Source organism: Vicia villosa, linkage group LG1 (assembly GCF_029867415.1).
Source record: "Vicia villosa cultivar HV-30 ecotype Madison, WI linkage group LG1, Vvil1.0, whole genome shotgun sequence".
Taxonomy (NCBI): Eukaryota; Viridiplantae; Streptophyta; class Magnoliopsida; order Fabales; family Fabaceae; genus Vicia; species Vicia villosa.
Genome location: NC_081180.1, coordinates 166,738,243 through 166,764,561, shown reverse-complemented (window position 1 = coordinate 166,764,561; position 26,319 = coordinate 166,738,243). Strand labels below are relative to the sequence as shown.

Sequence of the window (26,319 nt, the reverse complement as noted above, 5' to 3'; positions counted from 1 at the left end):
TCATTTTCAGTTGCGAGTGGCTGATAAGGATCTACACCACTATGATGTAAGTATAGTTTGCTCATAAGTTTTGTGTTGTTGTTTATTATATTGGTAAGTTACAATGTGGTATGGATTTCTAGAGGATCAGGACTTTCTAACCTGTTGCAACGTCTCCTCCATCGTCTTCATCCGATTAAATAAAGCGAATCGTTCTTGTTTGTTATTTTTCTTCTGTCCAGACCTTTTTTCGGAAGTGCGTTTCCGAATTCCTCCAAGGGGGGTGAATTCGGAGATGAACTTCCGAGAACACCACATTTTCTGAAAAATAATTTTATTTCGGAGATGCATCTCCGAAATCAATATTTTATATTAAAAAAAAACTTTTTCGGAGATACATTTCCGAAAACACCTTTTTTTTCAAAAAAAGTACAATTTCGGAAATGAACTTCCGAAAATAGGGGTATTGTGGTAAATTCACCAGATGGCCAAGAAGATTAGGAGGTGGTTGAAGAAATTTTCACAATTTTATTGCTTAGTTAATGAATTAGATGAGTTTATATTTAAATGGAATGCTTCACATGTGACCATCGCCTTTATACTGCCCAAGAAAAAAGTCGTCTGACATAATCATGAACTCTACTGCAACTGAGCAAAATTTTGAATTAAGCACAATCAGAGAGAAGCTAAAAAAGACACTCAACATACTATTGAATTAAGCATTTTTAATAAATAAGCAGTATTAAGAGAAAAAATAGAATGTGCAGGGACAGTTATTTTACTCTTTCAACTAATAAAGGAAGACGTGTATTCCATCAAATCATAGTATCATGCATATCATACATCCGTGTAATTTTAAAATACTAATTTTGTCATGTTTTCTATTGGAGACCAGCTAAAATTATTAAACCCATATTCATATTACTATATTTTTCTGTCAATCCATTTAATTTTATTCATCATACTACTAATAAAAATTAGTTTTGAATAATTGAATATCTAATTTTCATACCAAAATAATAACATTCGTAAGCTGTAAATAACAAACGGATGTAAGGAACATTAAAATAAAATAAAAACCTCTAACTTTTGTTTTGATAGAGGCCATTTTTTTTGCTTTTTTGGTTGGAAAAAGTAAATTACAAACATATTAACAAATTGAATAACAATTAATCTCAAACCAATAACTATTTCGCAAGTCCAGAGCATACATCTCTTTGATGGGTAAACACAGATTTAAATATAACGATAAATAACGTTAAATAACATGCAACCAAAGAAGATGCACGAAAAAAGAAAGCCAAGATGATAAAGATGACCTGATAGGATTTCAAATGAGATAGAACATGTAAAAACAACATTAGCTATTTTCATAGTATCATCATAATATAGCAACATTAGCTAAATAGTATCCAAAAAAGAACTAAACACTTCAGATTACAAACAGCAAAAATAAGACACCATGCCAGATAGGGCTTCAAATACATGAAATTATTTCAGTAATATTTTTCCCTCTGCAACTTCTTAACCCCTTCTCCCTGGCCAGGACTTAATAAAAATCCCAAACCAGTTAAGAGTGTAACTATTAAAACGCAACTAAAATTGTTCTCAATAATCAAAACTTCATAACAATAATAGTAAGAATAATAATATTGATGAACTCGGGAGAATCACTCAATGAAAATCAGGCTTCTCTGGGTAAGTGCAGCCAGACCTTTGAATGACAACATTTGCTGCATAACACCCAGCTCTCACACATTCTTCAATAGGCTTCTCCTGAACCAATTGTGCAAGGAATCCTCCAACAAAAGCATCTCCTACAAATACACGAACAAAGGATTATTACAATAAGCATGTAACATCGATGAGAAATTGACCTTGAATGGCCTTTTTTTATACTTATAAGCAAAAACTGCGGAAAGAAATAGGGCAATACCTGCTCCGTTTGTATCAACTAATTTCTCTTTAGGTAATAGTATAACAGGGTACAATGTCACTTTCCCGTCTTTAGCAACACACACGGGATCAGCACCCTGTGTGATAACAGTAATCCTTTTCCGAGCTTCATTTGCTTTTGGCAACTGGGATAGCTTTAGAGCTATCTCCTCAACATTGTCAGTCTGAACAATACGAAAAGAATCGAGATGAGTGGCAAACTAAAATGTAAAACCAAAACTGCCAGGGTACAGATCTGTGAAGTAACTATTTACCTCCCAGCCATGCACTTTGGAATATGTTCTTGCTTCTGTCTCATTTCCAAAAACATAGTCAACATATCTGAATCCCATAATGGAAATCGTTAAAGATCAGTAAGTATAAATGTATTCATTTGAATTTGATGGAGAAGGATTCTTACGGAAGAGCTTTGTTCTGTACGTCCTTGAAGAACTCACAGATAAAGGGTGCAGAAAGGTTCATCGTGAAGACCTGCACAAGTGAGTAAATTAGTTGACTACTTAAGTTTCAAATACTATTATTAGTAGAAAGGGAAGGCCAGATTCTAATCATATCTAACCTTGTTTTTTGCAGCAGCATGTTCGCCAACTAATTGAATGGATTCAGGGGATACAGTGAGGAAAAAGCCAGCAATATAGAAATACTTGGCCTTTTCAACTATTTATTAAAAAAAATGCATAATACCAAATGTTAGTCATCTTGTCATTCAGATTGGAGGTAGAAAGAGACCCTGAACAGATCAACAAGGTACCTAATGCCCAGTTTTCGGGTTTCTTCAAATGATCAACCTTGTAGCAATTTGCAGCTGCTAAGTTGGCAATAAGTGACCTATATATAGATCCAATAAAATAAAGAAGGCTTCAAACAACTGTTTAAGAATCAACAACATTGAATACTATATATACTAAGCTGAAGACAAGTACTATCATAAAACAGCATAAATGTTATAATTTTTCAGGAATTTATGGCTTAAAATATGAAAAAACACAAGGAAAGCGTGATCTTTTTACCTTTCGCCACCAACCACACAAACAGCGCAAGTTCCTGTAGGTGTATTTTCATCTTCATAATATTGAACCTAGTTGTTAAATGAACAAGTTAATTTAAGAAACTATATTCTATTGTCCAAAACAGTGCAACAAATGGAAAAATCAACAAATCAAGGAGAAAATTACAATATTTAACTTACATTTACACCAGCAAGTCTAGAGTTCTTGGTCATTTCCTCGCCATACTTGTCCTTTCCTATGCAACCAATGTAACTAGTGGCTCCAGGTACTTGAAGCAACCACTATTAGAGGCAAAGAGAAAACGATAAGCTATTTTAACCACAAGACTACTCCAGATTCAGCTCAAGTCCTGTTAAAAGAAAGTGCACATACCTGAGCAACCTTGATTGAATTTTGAGTAGCACCTGCCAATCAGAAAAATCATAACCATCGTTATAAATTGTTCTTTCCTCCTTCTCTTTAGTCAACAAGCTCGTGATATAACTTGACAATACAATAATAATCTATGAATTGAAGCACAATAATTCAGATCTAGGGAATTACCTCCGGCAATATATTCCACGTTAAATTTGGCAGACATTTCATCGTACCTGAGATAATTATAGACTCATGAAATATTCAGACATTACTAAACGCTATCACAGGAAATATTCATCAGACAGAAACACCAAAAAGTATCTCCAAAACAGAGATAGAAAACTGTCCAACCAAGTATTACTTCAAACCCTTAATCAGCATGTTTACCAAACTCTCAAGCAACCAAATCAAATAAGTTAAACTCAAGATTATCCTAAATAAAATTAGCATGTTTACAAAACTCTTGCACAACTAAAATAAATAAACTACACTCGAGATTGATTCTAAATGAATTAATTTTTTTAGAATTGATTGTGATTAAAGTGAGCTAAATAACAAATTTCAATATAAAAAATCACGAATAAACTCAAAAAGCTACAAATCCTAACTTCAGCTAGAATCAATTTTGGAAACCAAATCAATTCTACTTTTGAGAAAACAAACAGGTCAAAATCAATCTCCCATCTTTAGAATTGCTTAAAGCTCTTCCAAAATGGAAACCCAACATACACTATATAACATTCTAACACCAAAAATTAAAAAAATAAATAATAAAAAAAAAATAAAAAAATCAAATTAGCATGTTTACAAAACTCTCAACAAATCAAAATAAATAAATTAAACTCAAGATTATCATCCTAAACAACATTTTAACAAGCACAAAATCAAATTAACATGTTGAAAAATCTCGCAAATAATCAAATAAATAGCTAAACTCAAGATTATCCTAAAATACACTCTAACACAACAAAATCAAATTAGCATGTTTATACAAAATAAACAAGCTAAACTCAAGATCATGCTAAATAACATTCTAACAAACACAACACAAAAACGTTCAAAGTTGCTACGATACCGATCCGAATCTGAATCTGAAATGAGAAAAAAAAAAAAAAGCGTAAAAACAGAAAATCTTACATAGATTTATGCTTATCTTCGGCGAGAATGGCATTGTTCAACTGGATGTCAAACCTGAAAACCAAATTCAAATTCAAAACCATGAGATCTGATCCATTTCATCTTTTCGTAACTCAAATCAACACCGTAATAAAAATCCTCAACATTATTACTCTTCTTCGTTCGAATTTCTAAGCATAAAATAAATCAAAACTAACAACAAATACGAATAAACAAAGAGATATATAGAACGAAAGAGAGGTGTGAGTAGCGTACTTTTTCAAGAATTCTTCGTCGACAACAGCAGAAATGTCGAGAAGAGGATTACCCATACCGAGGAGAACACCTTCCAACGCCATTGGTGATGAATGGATGCGAAAAAACGGAGCAGAGAAAAAGGAGAGGCGAGAGAGGTGTTGTTGTTGAATGAATGATGGTAGTTTTGGAGTGAAGTAGGTTTAAATAAATGAGTCACTAGTGAGTGCGATGCAGATCTACCCAACTTCTTACAAATGTTTTTTTTTTTTTTAAAATATATATATAAAGTGCTTTTTTATTTAGTTTCAATTTTTATTGGATATTTTGTTTAGTGTTGGGTAAAGTCATTTTTATTCCTTTTCATAATTCCAACTATTTGCTTCATTATTAATTATTCCTCATAATTCCAACTATTTACTTCATTATTAATTCTTTCATGGTTTTGAGAAAATTATGGATAACTTTTTTTATTTACTCTCTCTTTACTTATTTAAAAGCCTAAAGCCTATAAGAATGGGTAGTAACCATTGATGCCTAAAGCCTAAAGATTTATGAATTCATTCAAAAACACGATAATGCAAGGCGATCGCGCGGATCCAGTCCACTAAATAGACAAATCAACAAATAAAAAACAACATATTGCATCATCAAATGAGCTATATGTATTCTAAGTAATTTGTTATTCCAACCTCTGTACACTGTCATATCAATAATTTTCTCCTCCATACGAGTAGTATTTACATCATTACTGTAGCATTTATCATTCCAGTATTTTCATATCTCGTATATCACTTCTGTAACAAGCAATTTTTAGCAAGGATGCTCTCCATCCTTTGTCGTTCCATTGTTTAATTAACCACTTCAGTTCATCTTTCCTCTATTTACTTCCCACCTGTTGATCATCATCTTTAAGGCCTTTATATACAACCTTTATATTGAATTTCTCCTTAAGCTGCATATCAGACCTTTATATGGAATGTATCAAGTAGAAGAATTTTTAAAATAAGAGATAAGCGGATTCCATATTAACCACTAGATTAGGTAGATGGTATTGATAAATAATTATTGTCTATGCTTGCACTTGACTTCATCAAGATCATCTATCTAATCCAATGGTTGGTATTGAATCCTCTTATCTCTTACTACCTCTATCCATAAATATAAGACCCTGTTTGATTTTTTTTGTCCCTAATTATAAGACACTCTTGCACTTGTCAACTATATTAATTATTTTTGTACAAATTTACCCCTATTTACTTCATATGTTTTTTTAGTAGAAATAACTTTTACTGATTGGAAATAACAAAGCAATAACTTTGATATTGGAAAGGCAACCGTATGTTCAACTTATTCTCATACATTGTACTATCAATTTTATTTAAATGGCAGAATTAAGAAACTCCATCTCCCTCACTTAATCTTATTTTTACTCTCTTTCTTTATCTAAAATCTAAAAAATGGATGTTGTTAATTTCTTGAAAGTTCCTGAGATAAAGTTTGTTGCAAATTCTTTTGAAGGTGTCGAGATAAAGATGGTTGGAGATTCCTTTGAAGATTAAATTAATATTTTATATTAAAATATCAATAAAAAATATTACATTTTAATATCATGTGTTGATCTGCTTTGAATTATTTAGAATAGGTTTTTTACTTCATTTCTTCTTACAATTTTTTATAACTAGGTGTATGTCATGTGCAATCCAATCCTGCAGCTCTGCACAAATTTTAACAATACTATACTTAAAAAATTACATTTTCTAACTCTAAAATGTAGATGATTTAAGAGCTTTGTATCTAGAGAGTAGCTTCATAAGAATACAACTTCTTTTTCTTTTAGCTGATTTTTGACTTACTGCTAAAGTTGGATTTGACTTGCATACATCTTTCTAATACTAAGTAGAACTTCTATTCTAAAATTTGTTATTTTATTTGGAGCTACCTTAATTATAGCCTTTATAAACCTTTATGCTGGGTGGACTACTTTTCATTTTGAAACTACATTAATTACATCCTTTTTCTATTTCAGCATTTCTTTCTATTGCTTTATGATACAACTTATTTATATCCTACAGTGAGGAGTAAATATATCACACTTCTTACCATCCATTGTGCAATGTTTTTTACTGCTGTAACACATCCATCATGCTAGTTGTAAATCTAGGTCTGCACTATCTTATTGCCTATTGGATGTGACACACTCATCCAGCTTTATGTATAGGTACTGAACTTATCTTTTTACAATCCTTGCTTGAACAAACTCTTCTTATACTACTATACCTCAACACATTATGATTTTCCTTGATTCCTTTTACATGTCCTGTCACTATCCTAAGGCACCTAACTGTATTTTCTTATACATTATAAGTTAACATAGTTAAACTTTTGGAAAGGGTACATAAAATATCACCAAATTGAGTATTTCCTGTGTTGCTAGCTAAGTAATTTCCTGCTATACTGTCAATAATCATTATGGTTATTTCTACTACTTAGTTCCATCTTAAATGTCCTTCTCTAAATTCAATTCGTTTTTAACTTTTTATCCAACTATTCAATATATTACATATTCCATTCAACATGTTATTATATTATTAATCTAATCATTGCAGCCCTTTTTTAAGGTTATCTAGAATTGACATTATATACTTTATCTCATGTTATATTTGTATCTCTTACAGTATTTTTTCTAAAATTTAAGAAATGAATGAAAATATATTTAAATACAACAATGCCAGTATTCATACTTTGGTTTTTATACGTGAATACTGCAAACTTCTCATGATGCTATTGTGGATTAATATTCATAGATCCTACTGTATTAATTATTTCTCTGCTATTGTTGTTTTCTTGCTGTTACGTACGACTACCCTTTACATTCTTATTATCATGTTTAATAACAAATTTGTCACAGAGAACAAATTTGAGGACATATATTTAATTTCATAACAATTTGCTTGACATTTTCCTGTAATTTCTATACTATTCTATTCTATGCACTATCAATGCCAACATTCTATTTTTCTATAATATTATAATGTTGATGAGCTTCAAAGCCAACATTGTATTTTTCTAGATTTGGCTTAATCATGGTGGTTAGTTGCATCTCACATTCTAAAGCAAAATTTATGAATCCTCCAGTCAGAAGCTGAATTAAGAAAGAAACTACTAAGAAAAAGTTTTTCAGTTGAAGAGTAAATTTTCAAATTTTATGCCAATAACTATTGGATGCAAAACCATTAACAAGCATATCCATGAAAAAAAAACATGGAAAACCAATGCGTGAAAATTCAGTGCACAACAATTGAGTCAGTATTTAAGAAATGAAACACTATCACCAAAAAATAATTTAGTGTCCGAACTATTGGTCATTTGGTTGAATTTTTCCTTTGTTATTGTAAATTTTCTTATAATCTAACGAACACTTCTTAATTTTCTTATAAGGCAATTTTATCTAATCCTATAAATTTTGTCATTGAAACTCACTATTTCACGGGTCACTATCACCACAATACATTTTTAACCTTTAACTCAATAAAAGATTCTAGAGTTTTAAGTTTTAAGTTTTAAGTTTTAAGTTTTTACCAATCATGTATTTGAAAATTTATAAATTTTATAACAAATCCTTAGGTACTAGACCCGATGTAACTTTTACTAACTCCTGCGAATTTTATTACTAAAACTCACTATTTTCACGGATCACTATCATCACATTACTTTTTTTTTATTTTATTCAACAAAATATTTGTAGATATTTATAGTTATCAATAATATTTTGTAATGTTTCACTTCCGAGGATGATGTTTCACATTAACATTTTTAAGTATATTCTTAAGAACAATTAAAGTATATCATTTTGTTTGTACTATATTATTCACATTAAGATATGAATTACCCGTGCGTTCACTATATTATTCACATTAAGATATGAATTACCCGTGCGGACGCACGGGTCTTCTACTAGTTTTCATGAAAAGCGCTTTCATATATAGGCCTAAGGCAGCGCTTTCCCTTGACAAGCGCTTTCGTAGGTGGGTCTTTAGCAGCGCTTTTTCTAGAAAAAACGCTTTCTAAAGTAGCCTTTAGCAGCGCTTTTTTTCAGCTTTTATGCTTTCTTTTATCATCTTAGGCAGCATTTTTTATTAAAAAGCGCTTTCGTAGGTAGGCCTTTAAAAGCGCTTTTTAAAAGCGCTTTCGTTGTGTTAGCTGAAGATTTCGTTTTGAAGTATTTATCCTTCGAAGAGGTAGAAAATCGAAGGAAAGATGGTTACTGATGGCCATCCCTTAAAAATAAAAGAATGACTACTGATGGTCATGCTTCGAGAGTAAATATTTCTAAGTTCACTATGAAGATAATGAATACTGAAAGCTAGTGAAAAGTATGTGTCTTCGGGGACTTAGACGAATTTGTAAATATATTCAAGTATTACTACTTAGCGTGTTTTTTCGTAGTGTTTGTTTAATACACTGCCACGCGTCGAAGACAGACTCAGGCGGGAAGATTTGAAATTCGAAGACGGTTTCATAACTGTCCAAGTAACAGATGGCATCGCTAGGAGTTTTTATGAGAAACGTGGCAGCAGATTAGTATAGGACCGTTAAGGTCGAAACTAGTATAAATAAGAGTCTTAATGTTAGGATTCTGTGTGTTCATTTTGTACAAATCACTCACATATTTACTCAAGTATCAAGCGTTAAGAGAAAGAGTTCGCTGAGAAAATGTACGTATGACACCACCATTTTAATACATGTGTATTATCCTTTGTTTTTAAATATCTTCCAGAATTACTGCATTTCGTTTACTTCTTGTCATTTACATTTCTGTATCTTTACTTTAATGTCATTTACTTTCGAATTACCTTTCATGTTATTTACTTTCAAAGTCTTTTACATTTCTGCAGTTTAAAATTCTTTACGTTTCAATAGTCCTTTTAATTTTCTATGTTATGTTACTTATCTTTTCGTTGAAGTCACATTTATATGTAACGAAGTGATTGTAAAGACTATTTGTTCTTTAATCGAACAACTCTTATTGAAGAAGACAAATAATGAATATGGTTCGAATAAACATTGATAACAATCTTCTTGACTATGTGTCCTAGGATCAATCTAGTCGATCCTGCGAGTAACCAAATCATATTTATTATAGTTTGGAAGACTAGCGGTTGTTTACCGGAAATCACCGTAAACAAATTGGCACGCCCAGTGGGACAGTGTCGAGCAGATTGTTTTAATCAAGTGCTTTATTTTTGTCTAGACAATATCAAGATCTTGTATGAACCTTAGGAACGGTAAATTAAAGAACAGTGCACAACCGATTCCCAAACGAAGGTACAACAAGAAAATGGTCGTTACGGCCAGTGCAGGGGGTGATCGAGATCCCCCACAAGGTTCAGGATCAGGAGCGGCAAATTCGACTTCTACTCAAGGAACACGAGATGCAGCGGGTCCAAATGGATCGAGACCTGCAGATAATTCCCAGGCCTTGCCTGAAAATAATACAGGGCTTTCAGGGACTATTCCAGTTTCAGTGTCGACAACCGCACCCTCATCCACAAGCGCAGAGGACGTATTGTTTGCCTCGACAAATGCTGCAAATAATTTGCATGGTCAAGGCACGAATTCTGCTTTCGAATGGAGGCCAAATAGTTCATATGGAATGCCATACCCATATGGAACAGGCGTACGAGGGGCAGGATCTATATATGCCCCAACTAACAATGCCACATTTTCACCGAATGTTAGTTCAGTGGGTCGAAGTGCACATAACACTGGTTTTTCTACCCAGGTGCCTCACTTTACCACAAATAACCAAGCAGCATTTCGACAAGAAATGGATGCAAGCAACCATGATATGGTAGGGGTTTTGGCCAGAGAATTGACTTCAGTTTTAAGCCCACTAATGGCAAATGTTACTACTACAAATAGAGAAAACATGGAGACTTTCCAAAAGATATCATCTCAAATGAATCGAATGGCAGAATTCATGGGAATAACGCCACCTAAAAGGAAAGACAAACAGCCTTCGAATCAAGAAGAGAGGCCCATTTTAGAACGTGTACAAGACATAGTTCCGTCATCTGGGACAGCCACTAGGGATGTAGTCCCCTCACGAAGAACAGAGATGTTCGAAGGAACTCCAATAATTAACTTAGAAGCTTCAAATCAAAGAACCGTCCCCGTTCGACAAGAAACGGAGGAGGAGCGACCCAGATTAAGGATTGTGGGTAGGAACGAACACCCAGATGAGGTTGTTCAAAGAGTCAGAAGAGAAAATCTGGCTACAGAAAACAATTTAACTGCCATGATAGAAAGGGTTATGGCCAATAATGGCCTTAGTACTGGACTTAGGCGTCCAAACTATACATCCCCTATATCAGATTATATCATGCAGACAGAATTGCCTAGGGGCACTAAGGTACCCAAATTTACAAAATTTTCAGGCGAAACTAATGAGTCAACGGTGGAACATATTGCTAGATATTTGACAGAAGCAGGAGACTTAGCGGGAAACGAGGATTTAAGGATCAAGTATTTCCCTAGTTCGCTGACAAAAAATGCCTTCATTTAGTTTACTACTTTGCCACCAAATTCGATAGATGCATGGGCATACTTGGAAAGACTTTTTCATGAGCAATTCTACATGGGTCAAACTAAGATAAGTTTGAAAGAATTGGCCAGTGTTAAAAGAAAATTCACAGAAACAATTGATGATTATTTAAATAGGTTCCGTCTGTTGAAATCAAGGTGTTTTACAACAGTCCCAGAGCATGAACTTGTTGAAATGGCTGCAGGTGGTCTAGATTATTCAATAAGAAAGAAACTAGATACCCAATACCTTAGGGACATGGCCCAATTAGCAGACAGGGTTCGACAAGTCGAACGGCTGAAGGCAGAAAAAGTTAGGGCGAATAAAAGTTATAAGAAAGAGAGAGTAGCGTACGTCGAAGCCGAGGACGCTGATGATGAGTCTTTCAATGACTCGTATAGCCCTGAAGAAGTCGAAATAGACCTAGCTGAATTGAAAGAGGCGCCACCTTACGCCTGCAAATTGCTAAATCCTGCCAATGGAAAAAACCCAGTAGAAAACGATAAGAATGATAGGTTCCCTAAGAAAACTTATACATTCGACATGCTCTCAATGATGGAAGGTTGAAGTTTGCTGACAAGACCAAGAGTCATATGAGGGTCGATACCAATCCCCTAAACATTGCTGACGCTAGCCTCTGCGAGGTAGAAGATATCAACATGGTGGAGGCTTCTGAAGTCGAAGTTGTGGAGACTAAAGCAATGTTCAATGGAAAGCAGGCTACTGAAAGCCTAAAAGGTGAAATAGTCTTCAACACTGTTGTTGAAGAATCTTCCAAGACAGAAATAACTGAAGAAAACAGTGAGGCCACTGAAGACCTCAGGATGAAACTCCAGAAAATCCAGATCTCTGAAGTTCCTCCAGCAGCGGTTAACATGGTTAGCGCCAGGCGACCAGTGTCTGAATTTGGCGAACTAGAGACATGGCTGACGAGGCAAAATAGGGGCATCGAAGTTCCTCCAAGAACCGAAAGCCTCAAAGAATATCTCTGGAATTGCCACGAGAGAAATGGTGGTAAGCAATGGATGTGTCCAAGGTGTTCGATCATGCTGAACTGAAGGGTCGAAGCCAACTTTGAAAGAGTTCGACGCGAAAGGTGGGAACACCCAGGAAGAGAGCCAAATACCCTACTACAACTGTACCCAAAGATGGAGGAAAGCTTGGTAGGATTTTTGGTCAGATGCCACAAAGAAAACACTGAAGTTGCTCTCTGCCCAAGATGTGGGGCAGTCTATGACGAAATGCTAGCACGATCATTCGAACGTGTGTATTGCTACATGAGTCAAGAAACTCAGGGGTTGCGTCCCAACCTATACGGTTTCGACATACGGACTCCAACAAAGAGGCCTGATAGCCCACACCCCAGAACTCGAAGGGTAACTTTCAGAATCCCTGCAGATGCGCCAAGGGATAGGTGGGTGCAAGCTGATGCAAGAACCAACAAATGGCGAAGTTGGGACAAAGGTGGAAGAACTGCAATGGCATATAGGAAACAATTTCAAAGACCAAATCGAGAGGCGTATCGATTGGAGAATTATAAAGGGAAAAATCCTATGTCTCGATCCCAGTGGAGAAGGCATCAGAGAATAAAAAAGGCTCAGAAGGAATACAGGCCAAGAGAAGCTGGAGAATCTAGTAGCAACCAAGTCCCATACCAGGGGGCAAAGTCAAACAAACCTCCGGTAGAACGCAGATTATTCGAAGCTGAAAAACTCTTGGATGAAGAAGAAAAGTTGCGTTCAAATTCCTGGAAAGAGGAAGATAGAATGACAAATGATTTTGATTCTGATGGAGTGTCATCTATAAACTTGAATTGCAATGTTGTTTCCGTACTCCCTTACGAGTTTAATCAGGAAACTGAAGTAGAAGACTGTGAAGATGCTGATATCGAAGAAATGACAAAACACAAACCTGTGTGTTACTATGTGCTGAATAATGGTGCAGTAGAAGAACAGAATGCTTTCTTCGAAAGGCCTGATGAGGGTATGCGAAATCATTTGAAGCCACTCTATATCAGGGCTAAGATTGAGAACGTTGGCATTAATAAAGTCTTAGTTGATGGGGGAGCAGCAGTGAACCTAATGCCTCAATACATGCTAAAAAGAATTGGTATGTTCGATACGGATATAAGGCCACATAACATGGTTTTATCTAACTACGAAGGCAAAATAGGACAAACACTGGGAGTTGTTCAAGTCAATTTGACAGTAGGCTCAGTTACCAGGCCAACCATGTTCATGGTTATACCAGCAAAGGCAAACTATAACCTTTTGCTTGGTAGGGAATGGATTCATGGGGTAGCAGCTGTGCCCTCAACAATGCATCAGAGGGTGACAATTTGGAGAGAAGATGGTATAGTGGAGAATATCGAAGGTGATCAGAGTTACTACATGGCTGAGGTCAACCAGGTGAACAAAACCAACTTCGATAGGAACCTGGCAAACATAGGCCCTTGTCATGCTGCAGAAGAGATGTATACCCCAAATAAGAATGCATTGTGCTATTTAACTTTACACCCAAATGGATTCCAATGGGATAGAGAGATCATGGATGGTCCACCAGATACAGCACCATTGGAGAATTATCCGACAGTACGGCCAACAGGCTGGGACGATGACATTAATCATGCCTGAGTCTTCGTTCTTCGAAAAGATTTCGGCCTATGTGGCCGAGAACAAAAGGAAGGCGGCTCTCGAAGCCGAACTATCAGATACAAAGATAGATGCAGTTTCAACCAAAGAAGGAATAACAGAATTGGAGATACGTGCGAGTTTCAAACTCCCTGAACACACGACTCCAGACGAAGAGATCATAAGAGAAGAACCAAACCAAAGGTTAGATGCAATATACGATGAAGAACCTTTGGGGTTCGAAAAAGACCCAATGGCGCCGAATATAAAGATGTTGGCCCAAGATCCACTTGAAGAAGTAAATCTTGGAGACAGTGGTCAAAAAAGGATAACATATATCAGCGCGAAACTAGAACCAGAATTGAAGGCAACGGTCATCAAAATGCTAAAAGAAAACAGAGATTGTTTTGCTTGGGACTATGATGAGATGCCTGGTCTAGGAAGGGATTTAGTCGAACTAAAATTACCAATTAAAGAAGGGAAGAAGCCCATAAAGCAAACTCCCAGAAGATTCGCGCCAGAGATTCACTCGAAGATTAAAGCAGAGGTCGAAAGACTCTTACGGTGCAAATTTATCCAAACTACAAGGTATGTTGAGTGGATTGCTAATATAGTACCTGTAATTAAAAAGAATGGCTCATTAAGAGTATGCATAGACTTTCGTGACCTTAATGCAGCTACTCCTAAAGACGAGTATCCCATGCCTATAGCAGAAATGCTAGTAGACTCAGCCGCAGGTTTTGAGTATTTGAGCATGTTGGATGGATATTCGGGATACAATCAAATTTTTATAGCAGAAGATGATGTATCCAAGACAGCATTTCGTTGCCCAGGGGCAATAGGCACTTACGAATGGGTTGTGGTGCCTTTTGGTTTGAAAAACGCTGGGGCAACTTATCAAAGAGCAATGAATTCTATATTTCATGACTTTATAGAAACATTCATGCAAGTGTATATAGATGACATTGTGGTAAAATCTACCTCGGGTATGAGTCATCTCGATCATCTGAGCCAATCATTCGAAAGAATGAGGAAATATGGCTTGAAGATGAATCCCCTTAAATGTGCTTTCTTTGTGCAGGCAGGTGATTTCTTGGGATTCGTAGTCCACAAAAAAGGCCTAGAAATTAACCAGAACAAGACGAAAGCCATTAGGGAAACCAAATCCCCATCCACGAAGAAAGAACTACAATCATTATTGGGCAAAATAAATTTCTTAAGGAGATTTATCTCTAACTTGAGTGGACGCACGCAAGCTTTCTCACCTCTACTTCGGCTTAAACAAGGAAAATTCGAATGGCGTGCTGAACATCAAGAAGCTTTCGATCAGATAAAGCAATACTTGACTTGTCCACCAATTCTATCTCCCCCAAATGGGAAGAAGCACATGCGCCTATACATTTCAGCATCAGATAAAACAATAGGCAGCATGCTTGCCCAGGAGGATGAGAATGGCATCGAGAGAGCCATTTATTACTTAAGTAGAGTACTCAATGATGCAGAGACTAGATATACTGATATAGAAAAACTCTGCCTTTGTTTGTATTTCTCCTGTATCAAACTTAAGTATTATATAAAGCCAGTTGATGTTTACGTTTCATCTCATTGTGATGTTATTAAACATATGTTATCAAAGCCAATACTACATAGTCGAATTGGCAAATGGGCTTTGGCCCTTACTGAATATTCATTAATATTTCAGCCTCTCAAGGCAATGAAAGGTCAGATTGTGTCAGACTTCATTGTCGACCATGCAGTGGTTGAGAGTCATCAGCATTATGTGGACTTAAAACCTTGGAAGTTATACTTTGATGGTTCAACACATAAAGAGGGTACTGGGGTTGGAATATTGATAATTTCTCCTGATGGAATTCCAACAAAGCTCAAGTTTAAAATCGAAGGTCCATTATGCTCCAACAATGAAGCTGAATACGAAGCATTAATTGCTGGACTTGAGGCTTTGTTAGAATTGGGGGCAACCAGAGTCGAAATTAAAGGAGACTCTGAATTGGTCATCAAACAATTGACAAAGGAGTACAAGTGTATCAAAGAGAATTTGATCATGTATTTTGTCATCGCAAATAGGCTACTCAAGAAATTCGAATATGTGGAATTAAAACACGTATCAAGGGTGAATAACCAGGAAGCAAACGACTTGGCACAATTAGCTTCAGGATATAAAGTATCAAAAGAAAAGTTGGAGGAATTGATTGAAGTAAGAGGAAGAGCAATGTTTACTAAACTTTCGCCAAGTGATCTAGAGAACTCACAATTGGGTTATGCCAACAAAGAACAATTCGAAGTACTAAATATAGACTCATTGGCAGACACAGATTGGAGGAGTCCAATTATTAGCTACCTAAAAGACCCTTCGACGGATACAGACAGGAGAATCAAGTATAGAGCATTGTCATATTTTTTGATGGGAAATGAATTATTCAAGAAAACTCCTGAAGGGGTATTGTTGAAATGCTTGGGTGAAGCAGAAGCATATTTGGCTCTGTCGAACGTACATAGTGGGGCATGTGGTGCACATCAAGCAGGGCACAAAATGAAATGGCTCTTGTTTCGTTATGGGATGTATTGGCCTTCGATGTTAAAGGATTGCATAGAGTTTGCGAAAGGGTGCCAAGAGTGCCAAGAACATGCAGGTATCCAACACGCTCCAGCGAACGAATTAAGTACAATAGTAAAACCATGGCCTTTCAGGGGATGGGCATTAGATTTGATTGGAGAGATTCACCCCAAGTCATCTAAAGGTCAAAGGTACATTTTGGTAGGAATAGACTATTTCACAAAATGGGTCGAAGCAATACCACTGGTAAATGTGGATCAAGAGGCTGTGATTGAGTTTATTCAGAAACACATTATATATAGGTTTGGAATCCCAGAAAGTATAACAACTGATCAGGGATCAGTCTTTACTGGACGAAAAATGCAAGATTTTGCCAGAGAAATAGGTTTCAAGTTATTTACTTCTACACCTTATTACGCCCAAGCAAATGGACAGGTTGAAGCAGCAAACAAAATAATAATTGGCCTTATTAAGAAACATGTGGGAAAGAAACCTAAGAATTGGCATAAGACTTTAGATCAAGCGCTCTGGGCTTGTCGAACATCTCCAAAAGAAGCCACAAATACAACTCCTTTCCAGTTGACATTTGGACATGATGCAGTACTCCCAATTGAGATATGTTTGCAATCAGTAAGAATACAAAGACAAGCAGACATTCCTCCCAACGTATACTGGGAGTTAATGATGAATGAGTTAGTAGATTTGGACGAAGACAGACTTCGAGCACTGGAAATGATAAAAAGGCAAAAGGAAAGAGTGTCCAGAGCTTATAATAAAAAGGTGAAAGGTAAAACTTTTGTTAATAATGACTTAGTCTGGAAAGTTATTTTACCTATAGATCGAAAGAATCAGGCACTTGGTAAATGGTCCCCACATTGGGAAGGACCCTTTCGAATCTTAAAAGTATTCTCGAACAATGCTTACGAAATTGAAGAATTAGCAGAAGATCATAGGATCTTGAGAGTAAACGGGAAATATTTGAAGAGATATAAACCAAGTATGCACGAAGTAAGGATTGCAAAGACGTAGATACTCAGGGTACTACGAAAAGCCAAAATGGTCAGGCATGTGTCAAAAAATATACTTCACATTGATCAAAATGGCTTCACAATCAGAAAGAATTATGGAAAGAAAAATCAAAGAAGACACCAAAATATTCTTTTCATTTCAAGCATAGAAGTACATTCATTACAAAAAGGTCCAAAGAATAGGATCTGAGGTTACAAAAAGAAAGGAAGGCATATATATATAAAAAGATTAAACCTAAGGTAAAAACTTGCTAGTTAATCCTTTGGTCTAAATTGTCCAAAGACAACACAGGAGAAGGTCCAGCCTCGAACATATCCCTGGCTCCAGAATCACGCATCCTTCTCACTACGCCTTTCCTAAGAAAAATGTAACTAAGGAGTCTCCCGTAGGGAAGACAAGTCACACTCCCTCGACGGTCAACACTGGCAGAGACAGCTTTAACAAGTCCTTTGAAGATCATTAAAGGAATGTTAATTTTCCTCCCTCGAAGACCACAGAGGATGAACTCCAAGTCTTCAACCATGATGTTGTTTTCGTCGATCCGCCGAGGTTGGAAGTTCCCCACGAGCATCTGGTGCCAGATCCTGATGACTTTGGCACTGAAGCGATCATTGTCCATAAGAGTTCTCAACATGAGATGAGTAGTCATGCTGAAACTGTTGTCATCAAAAGTTTCACCAGAGTTATTGCATTTTATCAGGTTGGCAATAGTGGTGGGAGTAATGCTGAGACGAGCGTGTCGAATTTCAGAATCAATGGTGGTCCTACCTTCAGGATCTATGCGTAAAGACGCATTCATCCAGAATTCTGCCACCATGTTGGGGTAAATAGCACCCTCCAAGACTTCTTCAAAATAGAAGTCCAGTTCTTGGTTGACAAACAGGGTTTTGATGTTGATGAAATGGCGAACAAGTTCATCCTCAGAGAGTCTGAACTCGCCTCTGATGAGGGCTTTGATGTCGTTAAAGAAGAGGGGTTCAGCCATTGTAAGATAAGAAAGTTGTTCTGAAAGAGAAGTTGTGTGTTTTCTTTTTTCTGTGTTTGGTTTGGAGAGAAAACGCATGAATGAAGAAATGAAGACCAATATTTGACCCTTTATATAGACTGGGAATACTGAAGGGTGGGTTTTAATTGTTAATGAGTGATTGGACTGCGGTTGGTTTTCCAAAGAAAGAAGTTATGGCTTCCGCCGTTTCCCGCCCTTGGAAGTTGAGAAGTAATCATTAAACTGATGCACGCACGTCTTAAAACCGACGTTTTGGAGAAAGTGACGTCACTTTTTAATAATGATTATGGCTAGAAGAAGTGGAAACGTCAAGTCTAGAGGCAAGAACGCTGCGAAAGATGTTCAGGATTCTACACGTTGCATTAAATAAAAAGCACTGTAGAGAATCTAAAGATATATTTTGGCAGAAATGTTTAGATTCGCTAAAAGTAATGCTGGCAAACATTATAGATATAAATGGGAGTCAAGCATACAAATATTATGAGTCTACAATAGTTTCGATTACAAAACAAAGGTGCAACAAGTAACAGGACTGAAAGCATCTAGTTAAAATCTTCAGGGAGATCCGTTTTGATCTTCAAGTATTGAGTCTCCCACGAAGACATACGAAGCTCGATTAGTGCCCGTTGTTTCTTCAAACTTTCGATTTTTGGCACTAATTTCTGTGCAGTCTCGAAATGTCTAATGCCCGACTGCACCACTTCGAGCAAATCTTGTTGGTTAGATTTTTGTATGGCTGCCTGACAACGTTCAGCTTCTTTTATCTTGCCCTCGAGTGCCTTTATCTCTTGTTTCCAGGAGTTGATGTTCTTCTCATAATCATCAAAGGCCTTCTGATTTTCTGAATGTTTGAGCTTGAGGGCCTCACCTTGTTTCGTTGCGTCCACAGCAGAGTTCCATGAAGAGTCATGAGAGGCCTTTGTCTCAGATAGCTCTTTTTCGACATTTTGCCTTCGAAGAATGTTGGCCTGGAGTTGCTCGAGTAGAGAGCCTAACAGAACAGTTACCTCTGAAACTTCTGTGGAAACTTGAAGCAAATCTACCTTCTTTAGAAGTTGATTTAAGTTGTGACTCTTAATAGGTTCCCGGTTGAGGACATCTACAAGATTGACCCCAAAGAATCTCTCCTTTATTTGTCGGAGGAGGCTAGGAATGTCTTCTTTATCACCAGATTCTACAGTTGCAACTGGAGAGACATTAAGCTCCGAAGGCGAAGAAGTATTCGCATCCATGATGGCCTTTAAGAAACTAAGAGGATCAGTTTGCTTAAGTTGTTCCAGCTCCAAAGGAGTAGGCTTCATGGGGGCAAGCGTCGAAGTTGTCTCAGGAATGGTTTTCGTCTCAAGAGTCGAAGTCCCTTGAGGATCTTGTTTTTCTGGTTGAGAAATTTCCTCCATAGCATCTCGCTCCGACGCAGTATCTTCACTGTCATGTGTTTGGGGGTTCACATTGTCGCTGCCTGAGAATGGGTGATCTTCTTCCAAATTGTTGTTTTGATGAGTAGGTGGGGATTCGTCAGTAGAGTGACTTTCTTCGACTAGTTCATTAGGCAATATGGTAGCAATTGGCCTAACGTCTTCAAAGACTGGCGAGAGAACATGGGTTTGATTTTTAGAGGTACCTATGTTAACAGAGCAAAGTTAGTCATAAAGATAAGCTTTTGAAGGGTTTAGTTAACGAAAGTTAAAGTTTGACAATTACTGTAAAGTTTGTCAACATTAATGGTAAAGCCATGGTCCTTGAAACCTGAAGTGGCAGTGCCAGCGTCTTCCTGCAATAACAAGGTAAATGTCAGTTTAATTATTTGGTTAAGATCATAAGATAATCTGTGGGGTGGAACCCAAATACCTTGGTTGGGATATTGTCTGGACTTGAATTATGACTTTCCACAACGAAAGCATTGCTAGCAGTTTTCAAAGGAGACTCTTCAGAGGACGCTTTATCACCAGGAGAAGCAGTTTTAGAGGGGCTTATCCTTTTCCCTTTTCTTGAAGGGGTAACAGCTTTTTGTCTCTTCTTGTGTCCTTGTCTAGTTTGGGGAGGGGATTTATCTTCACCATCTGAAGCAGCTGTCGAGGAAGCTTTCCGCTTCGAACCTGTTGGGGGTTTCGAGCTCTAGCAAATAGACGAAAAGTAAGATGGAGACTGCTTACAGATTGTGCAAAATCAAGAATATGAGATGAGTATGTACCGTGGGCTTCTTGCCAGTAACGATGGAATCACTTCCACTTGGTTTGTTGCTCTGAGATGTCCCAGAATCTTTTTGGGCAGAAGCTTCCTTGATTTTCCTCCTTCGTGCAACAGCTGTAGTTGAAACTGAAATCAGTATATCAGCAAAGAAAAGAAAAGTCAGTCGAAAAGATTGTCTTAATCCAAACCTTCAGGTATTGGGGTCAGGACACGAACATGTTTAAGATCTATATGAAGATGTCCTTTGAAAGTATCCAAGGTATGCTTAGTCGGAACCACTCGTTCAGCGCGCTTTTTGGTACTTTCTTGAAGAATTTTGAGAGCATTCCCACACACGAACCAGTCTGGGAAAGGAGGACTTAGAGCCACACCAAAATCAGCACTTGGTAGTGGAGGGAATTTTGGAGGATTAAGTTTGAAAGCCACTTCATAACGTAGTTCTGGTCGAACATACGAGGGCAATTTCAACTTATCCAGTTTGGCGGAAAACTTTTCGCGCAAAATGACTGCAGCCTCACGAACGGTCCGACTAAGATCATCAGGCCTGTAGATAGTTTCAAAGAATTTTTGAAAAGCTTGGATTTCTTTAATATGAGTTGAAGTACCTTTTTGAAAATTCTCCTGCACATCAGTAAAAGCCGCAGTTAGTGCTTGAGCAAGGCTATCAGCATCAAAGATTTGGGAGCTATAATAATCCGTCCACCATTGATGAAAGTCTGGTGTAGAATAAAAAGCAGGTTCGAAAGAGACAGGAGGAAGTTTGGTGGTGCCAACGTATTTGTTGATTTTTGTTTTACATTCTTCTTCAGTCAAGTACAAGGTATGGAAACACATATGGTTTCTTTTCTCATATAAACACTTGGGTTTTATTTGAACCAACCCAAACTGTCTCGAGACCAAATTTGGTTGGTAGCACATGAGAATGCATTGACCCTTTGATGGTCGAAGGCGATGGGATAATAACCTTGGAGTCAGAAAGGCTTCCCAAATTTCCATAGACTCAGTTTGTTGATCCTGAGATGTTGATGGAAATTTTCGAGTAAACCATTCAGGACCTATTGTTCTGTGTACAAAGGGAGCCATAGAAGGATCGAACTGGTTACGCCGGGCAAACATCATCGAATACGCCAAGAAGTGTTCACGAAGCTTTCCAATTTCTTCTTTTGGAGTTAGGTAAGCTAACCTGGTCCCTTCTATAGTTCGATTCTTGATTTTGTTATCCTCCTCATTGACGTTTCCTCGAAAGGGAAGATGAGTTTCGAATGTAGCGTTAAGCCACAGTTGTAATAGCCAGAAAGGGCCAGCATAAAGTAAACTACCAGATTTAAAATTCTTGGTGAGGGATGCAGCTTCGCTGAGGTTTTCATAAAGAGACCCTAAAAGCAGTTGGCTGAGGTTGAGCTTTTTTCCAGCATGCAACTGATTAGCCATGCAAAGATATCTCTTTGCAACTTGAATAGATCTTGAACAGAAGGCACATCGTGAAAGCCATAGCGCTAGAAAAGCAATATGTTCTTCATCGGATACTGCCGTTTCGGTGGTAATATGATGCTTCTGGATGAATGCAGTATAAGTGACTTGTGAGTCATTAAAACCAATAGTATCATTATCCATTTCGTTAGGATCGAAGGTTTCGCCAGTTGGTCGAAGTCCTGTAATCGCAGCCACATCAAAAAGAGTAGGGGTAACCATTCCACAGGGGAGATGGAAAGTGTTGTGAGAAGCATCCCAAAAGTGAACCGCTGCTACTAACATGGGTTGGTTGTATTCTAAACCTGTCTTTGACAATTGAATCAAATCGTATATTCCTAACGATTTCCAGAAGGATTCTTTCTATTTCTCTACTTTTTCTAACCAGGCATAGTACAAATCAGGATCCTTGGCCAAAGGGATTGATCTAAACACTTTTACAGAGTTGGTCATATAGTTTACCCTAATTTTCGCTAAAGCTAAAGGAGTTTCAGTGGGAGTTTCTTCCATGTTAGCAGATTTTCCTGAGGGAGAACAGCCATCTTCGTCTATCTTAATTTTGCTAACTAATGGTCTGGTCTTGTAATAAGCGGGGAAGAATTTATTCAGAGATGGGATATTTTCACCTGGTAATGGACCCATAAAAGCAAGAGATTTTCCAGAAAGTTCAAAGGGAATGATTACCTGGGAAGCGTAAATAGCGCGTATTTCTTCGGTGTTAGGGTTTTGAACGTGCTCTTGTTCCCCAGACCGTGTTGTTGATTGGAGCTTCAGAGCAGGTTGAAGAACATTTGAAGATGAAGCCATAGAGAAATTTCCGATTAAGAGAACGAGATTTTGAAGAGATTGAAGATGTTTGGTCTTTTTTGAAGAAGATGAAGAAATAGGAATGAAAGGTTGTGTAGAAGTGCAAGACCAAGTATTTAAAGGTTTTAACGGAAACCCTTTTTAAATCTTTTGGGTAAAATCCAAAGAACACGTGGCGGCTGGTGATTCAATCCAACGGCGGTCGAATAAAGCTAGCTTCACTCCTAGTATGTAGGAGTAATGATCAAGAAGTAAGGTTAAAACGTGGGAATGTGAGTTATGAGAAGACATCTTTGAAAATGACAAGACGTTTCAGAAACAGGGTCATCAATGATTATGACGTTAGTCAGCAGTCTTGGAACTCTCAAAGATCAATAAAGAACGAAATCTTATAATGACAAGAAACGCCTATTTCTGTTGACTCTCGAAACAGGCATTTATTGGGGGCAATTTGTTAGCTGAAGATTTCGTTTTGAAGTATTTATCCTTCGAAGAGGTAGAAAATCGAAGGAAAGATGGTTACTGATGGCCATCCCTTAAAAATAAAAGAATGACTACTGATGGTCATGCTTCGAGAGTAAATATTTCTAAGTTCACTATGAAGATAATGAATACTGAAAGCTAGTGAAAAGTATGTGTCTTCGGGGACTTAGACGAATTTGTAAATATATTCAAGTATTACTACTTAGCGTGTTTTTTCGTAGTGTTTGTTTAATACACTGCCACGCGTCGAAGACAGACTCAGGCGGGAAGATTTGAAATTCGAAGACGGTTTCATAACTGTCCAAGTAACAGATGGCATCGCTAGGAGTTTTTATGAGAAACGTGGCAGCAGATTAGTATAGGACCGTTAAGGTCGAAACTAGTATAAATAGGAGTCTTAATGTTAGGATTCTGTGTGTTCATTTTGTACAAATCACTCACATATTTACTCAAGTATCAAGCGTTAAGAGAAAGAGTTCGCTGAGAAAATGTACGTATGACACCACCATTTTAATACATGTGTATTATCCTTTGTTTTTAAATATCTTCCAGAATTACTGCATTTCGTTTACTTCTTGTCATTTACATTTCTGTATCTTTACTTTAATGTCATTTACTTTCGAATTACCTTTCATGTTATTTACTTTCAAAGTCTTTTACATTTCTGCAGTTTAAAATTCTTTACGTTTCAATAGTCCTTTTAATTTTCTATGTTATGTTACTTATCTTTTCGTTGAAGTCACATTTATATGTAACGAAGTGATTGTAAAGACTATTTGTTCTTTAATTGAACAACTCTTATTGAAGAAGACAAATAATGAATATGGTTCGAATAAACATTGATAACAATCTTCTTGACTATGTGTCCTAGGATCAATCTAGTCGATCCTGCGAGTAACCAAATCATATTTATTATAGTTTGGAAGACTAGCGGTTGTTTACCGGAAATCACCGTAAACACGTTGCTAAGCACTTTTTAAGCCTCCCAATTCGACCTGTAATATTTTTGGAAATAATCCCTAAACCCGTAATTCAACCCTTACACGCGCGCGCACACACACACACACACACACACACACACACACACACACACACACACACACACACACACACACACACACACACACACACATATATATATACCATTATTTCAACAAAAACTCGTATGTAGGACATTATATACCATTATATACCAATATAATACCATTGTAATCCAAAATAAAATATATACACCATAATAGTTGAATTCACATATGTTTGCAACATATACATATAACTAAATCATCTTTAACATAACTAAATCAGAATAAGCCCGAAATTCTCAAAATCCGACGAGCGGACGGTCCTGGTCCTGCAAAGTATGAACAGAACAACACGGTCAATTAAACTAACTTTGCTCAAACACAATTAAAGGCTCCAACACAAAGTCATTATCAAAATCTGTCACACAATAATGTATTCATAAAACTTTTCACACAATAATGTATTCATAAAACTTTTCACACAATAATGTATTCATACCAATATGATTCTTTGCTGAATATAAAATTGACACAATTTCTCTTTGATTTCTTCCAACTTAAGTCTCGTGTAAGAAGTAGAATAGAATTCATCAAAGTACTACATAACAAAAACATAATATGCATGATTTAGTTAAATGTAATAAATTATAAGAAATTATCCTAAGTTATAAATCCATACCGTGATTGGAATCTCTAATTGATTCATTTGAAGGATTTCTTTCAAAAACCTCAAAACAAAGTATCCGCAATCTGTACTGTTTCGATGTTGCGGACAATACATAGAAAAACAAATAAGATTTTATAGTTGTCTTGTTTTATCAAGTAGCATAACTATTATAAGCAAAATTGTAAAAAGTTAATGTACCTGCACTTTGATCCAAGTAATGTTGTTTGATTTAGTCCGTGATACATGTGCGTCTCTTTGACTTCTGAATACTTTATTGATCTAACAAGATAAAAACATATATTTAGATCAATCTCACAGAAATAATTAAATATATAAATATACACGAATATTTAGAACAATTTCACTTACCTATCAATCATAGACTTCATATCCGGATAATTGGTCCACGCACCATCTACCGAATTCAGATAATAGACCACTTCTTCTATAGGATTGATAGCAAGCAACAACGAGTGTGCTCTATAAATTAAAACAAGAATGAAAAATTTTGTATGAAAATTTTGCTACGCAAAAGAAACAAAGATTAGATGAACCAAGAATGAAAATCTAACCCTACTGGTCGAGTATTATACGCCCAAAGATACAAGCTTTCTGTATTGCCAGTGGCCATGAATCTCTCGACTAAGCGTTGTCTAACTGAATCCGGTTCCGTATCAATTGTCCCTCCGCTGACATGGGAGGAAGACACGAAATGGAATCTGTTTGACAATTCAGTGCCGCGTATCATTTTGTCATACAACAACCTTAAATAAAAACATAATAAACATTAGACTATTTTCATTGAAATGTGTAAATAAATTGTTCAACTAATTAAATAACATATTGATCGGATTACCGGATGTATGAGTGAATATTACTAACGCCTAATTGTCCATGCTTAAAAATCTCTTCCATGTCCTCTAGTGCAACTTGTTCATTGAATTCAAAACCAAAGATAGCTTCATCCATATTAATTTCACGAAAAACACCTGTCGTCAAATTTGACATATCCACAACTGTTCCAAGCGTCTGCCGGTATCGAGACACAAAAGCACCTCTTTTTGCCACGGCCTTTGGAGGACCCTTTTCCTTTTCCTTGGGTGGTACGCTACGAATTTGCTACGTCACTTGTTATGACCCTTGAGCAGATACCTAAAATCATATAACTTAGGTAAATTATA

General features: G+C 36.6%; 1 protein-coding gene across 1 annotated transcript; it reads right to left on the bottom strand.

The window, feature by feature from the left end:
* Positions 1–1,328: 1,328 nt before the first annotated feature.
* On the bottom strand, positions 1,329–4,881 carry LOC131644611 (adenosine kinase 2-like). Its single transcript, XM_058915160.1, has 12 exons — positions 4,695–4,881; positions 4,440–4,493; positions 3,489–3,535; positions 3,318–3,349; positions 3,125–3,226; positions 2,946–3,013; positions 2,687–2,763; positions 2,495–2,592; positions 2,336–2,406; positions 2,190–2,256; positions 1,916–2,099; positions 1,329–1,796 (listed from the first exon to the last, which is right to left on the bottom strand). Exons 1-12 carry the CDS (start codon positions 4,775–4,777, stop codon positions 1,654–1,656), a joined length of 1,026 nt encoding a protein of 341 aa, XP_058771143.1. The 5' UTR covers positions 4,778–4,881; the 3' UTR covers positions 1,329–1,653.
* Positions 4,882–26,319: the final 21,438 nt, after the last annotated feature.

What these genes read in the sequence shown, in the direction of transcription:
- LOC131644611 (XM_058915160.1), bottom strand. Translation starts at nt 4,777, where the DNA reads ATGGCGTTGGAAGGTGTTCTCCTCGGTATGGGTAATCCTCTTCTCGAC. An exon ending in GACGAAGAATTCTTGAAAAA is followed by an intron (nt 4,494 to 4,694) that starts GTACGCTACTCA and finishes TTTGGTTTTCAG; the next exon opens with GTTTGACATCCAGTTGAACA. An exon ending in ATTCAATCAAGGTTGCTCAG is followed by an intron (nt 3,227 to 3,317) that starts GTATGTGCACTT and finishes TGCCTCTAATAG; the next exon opens with TGGTTGCTTCAAGTACCTGG.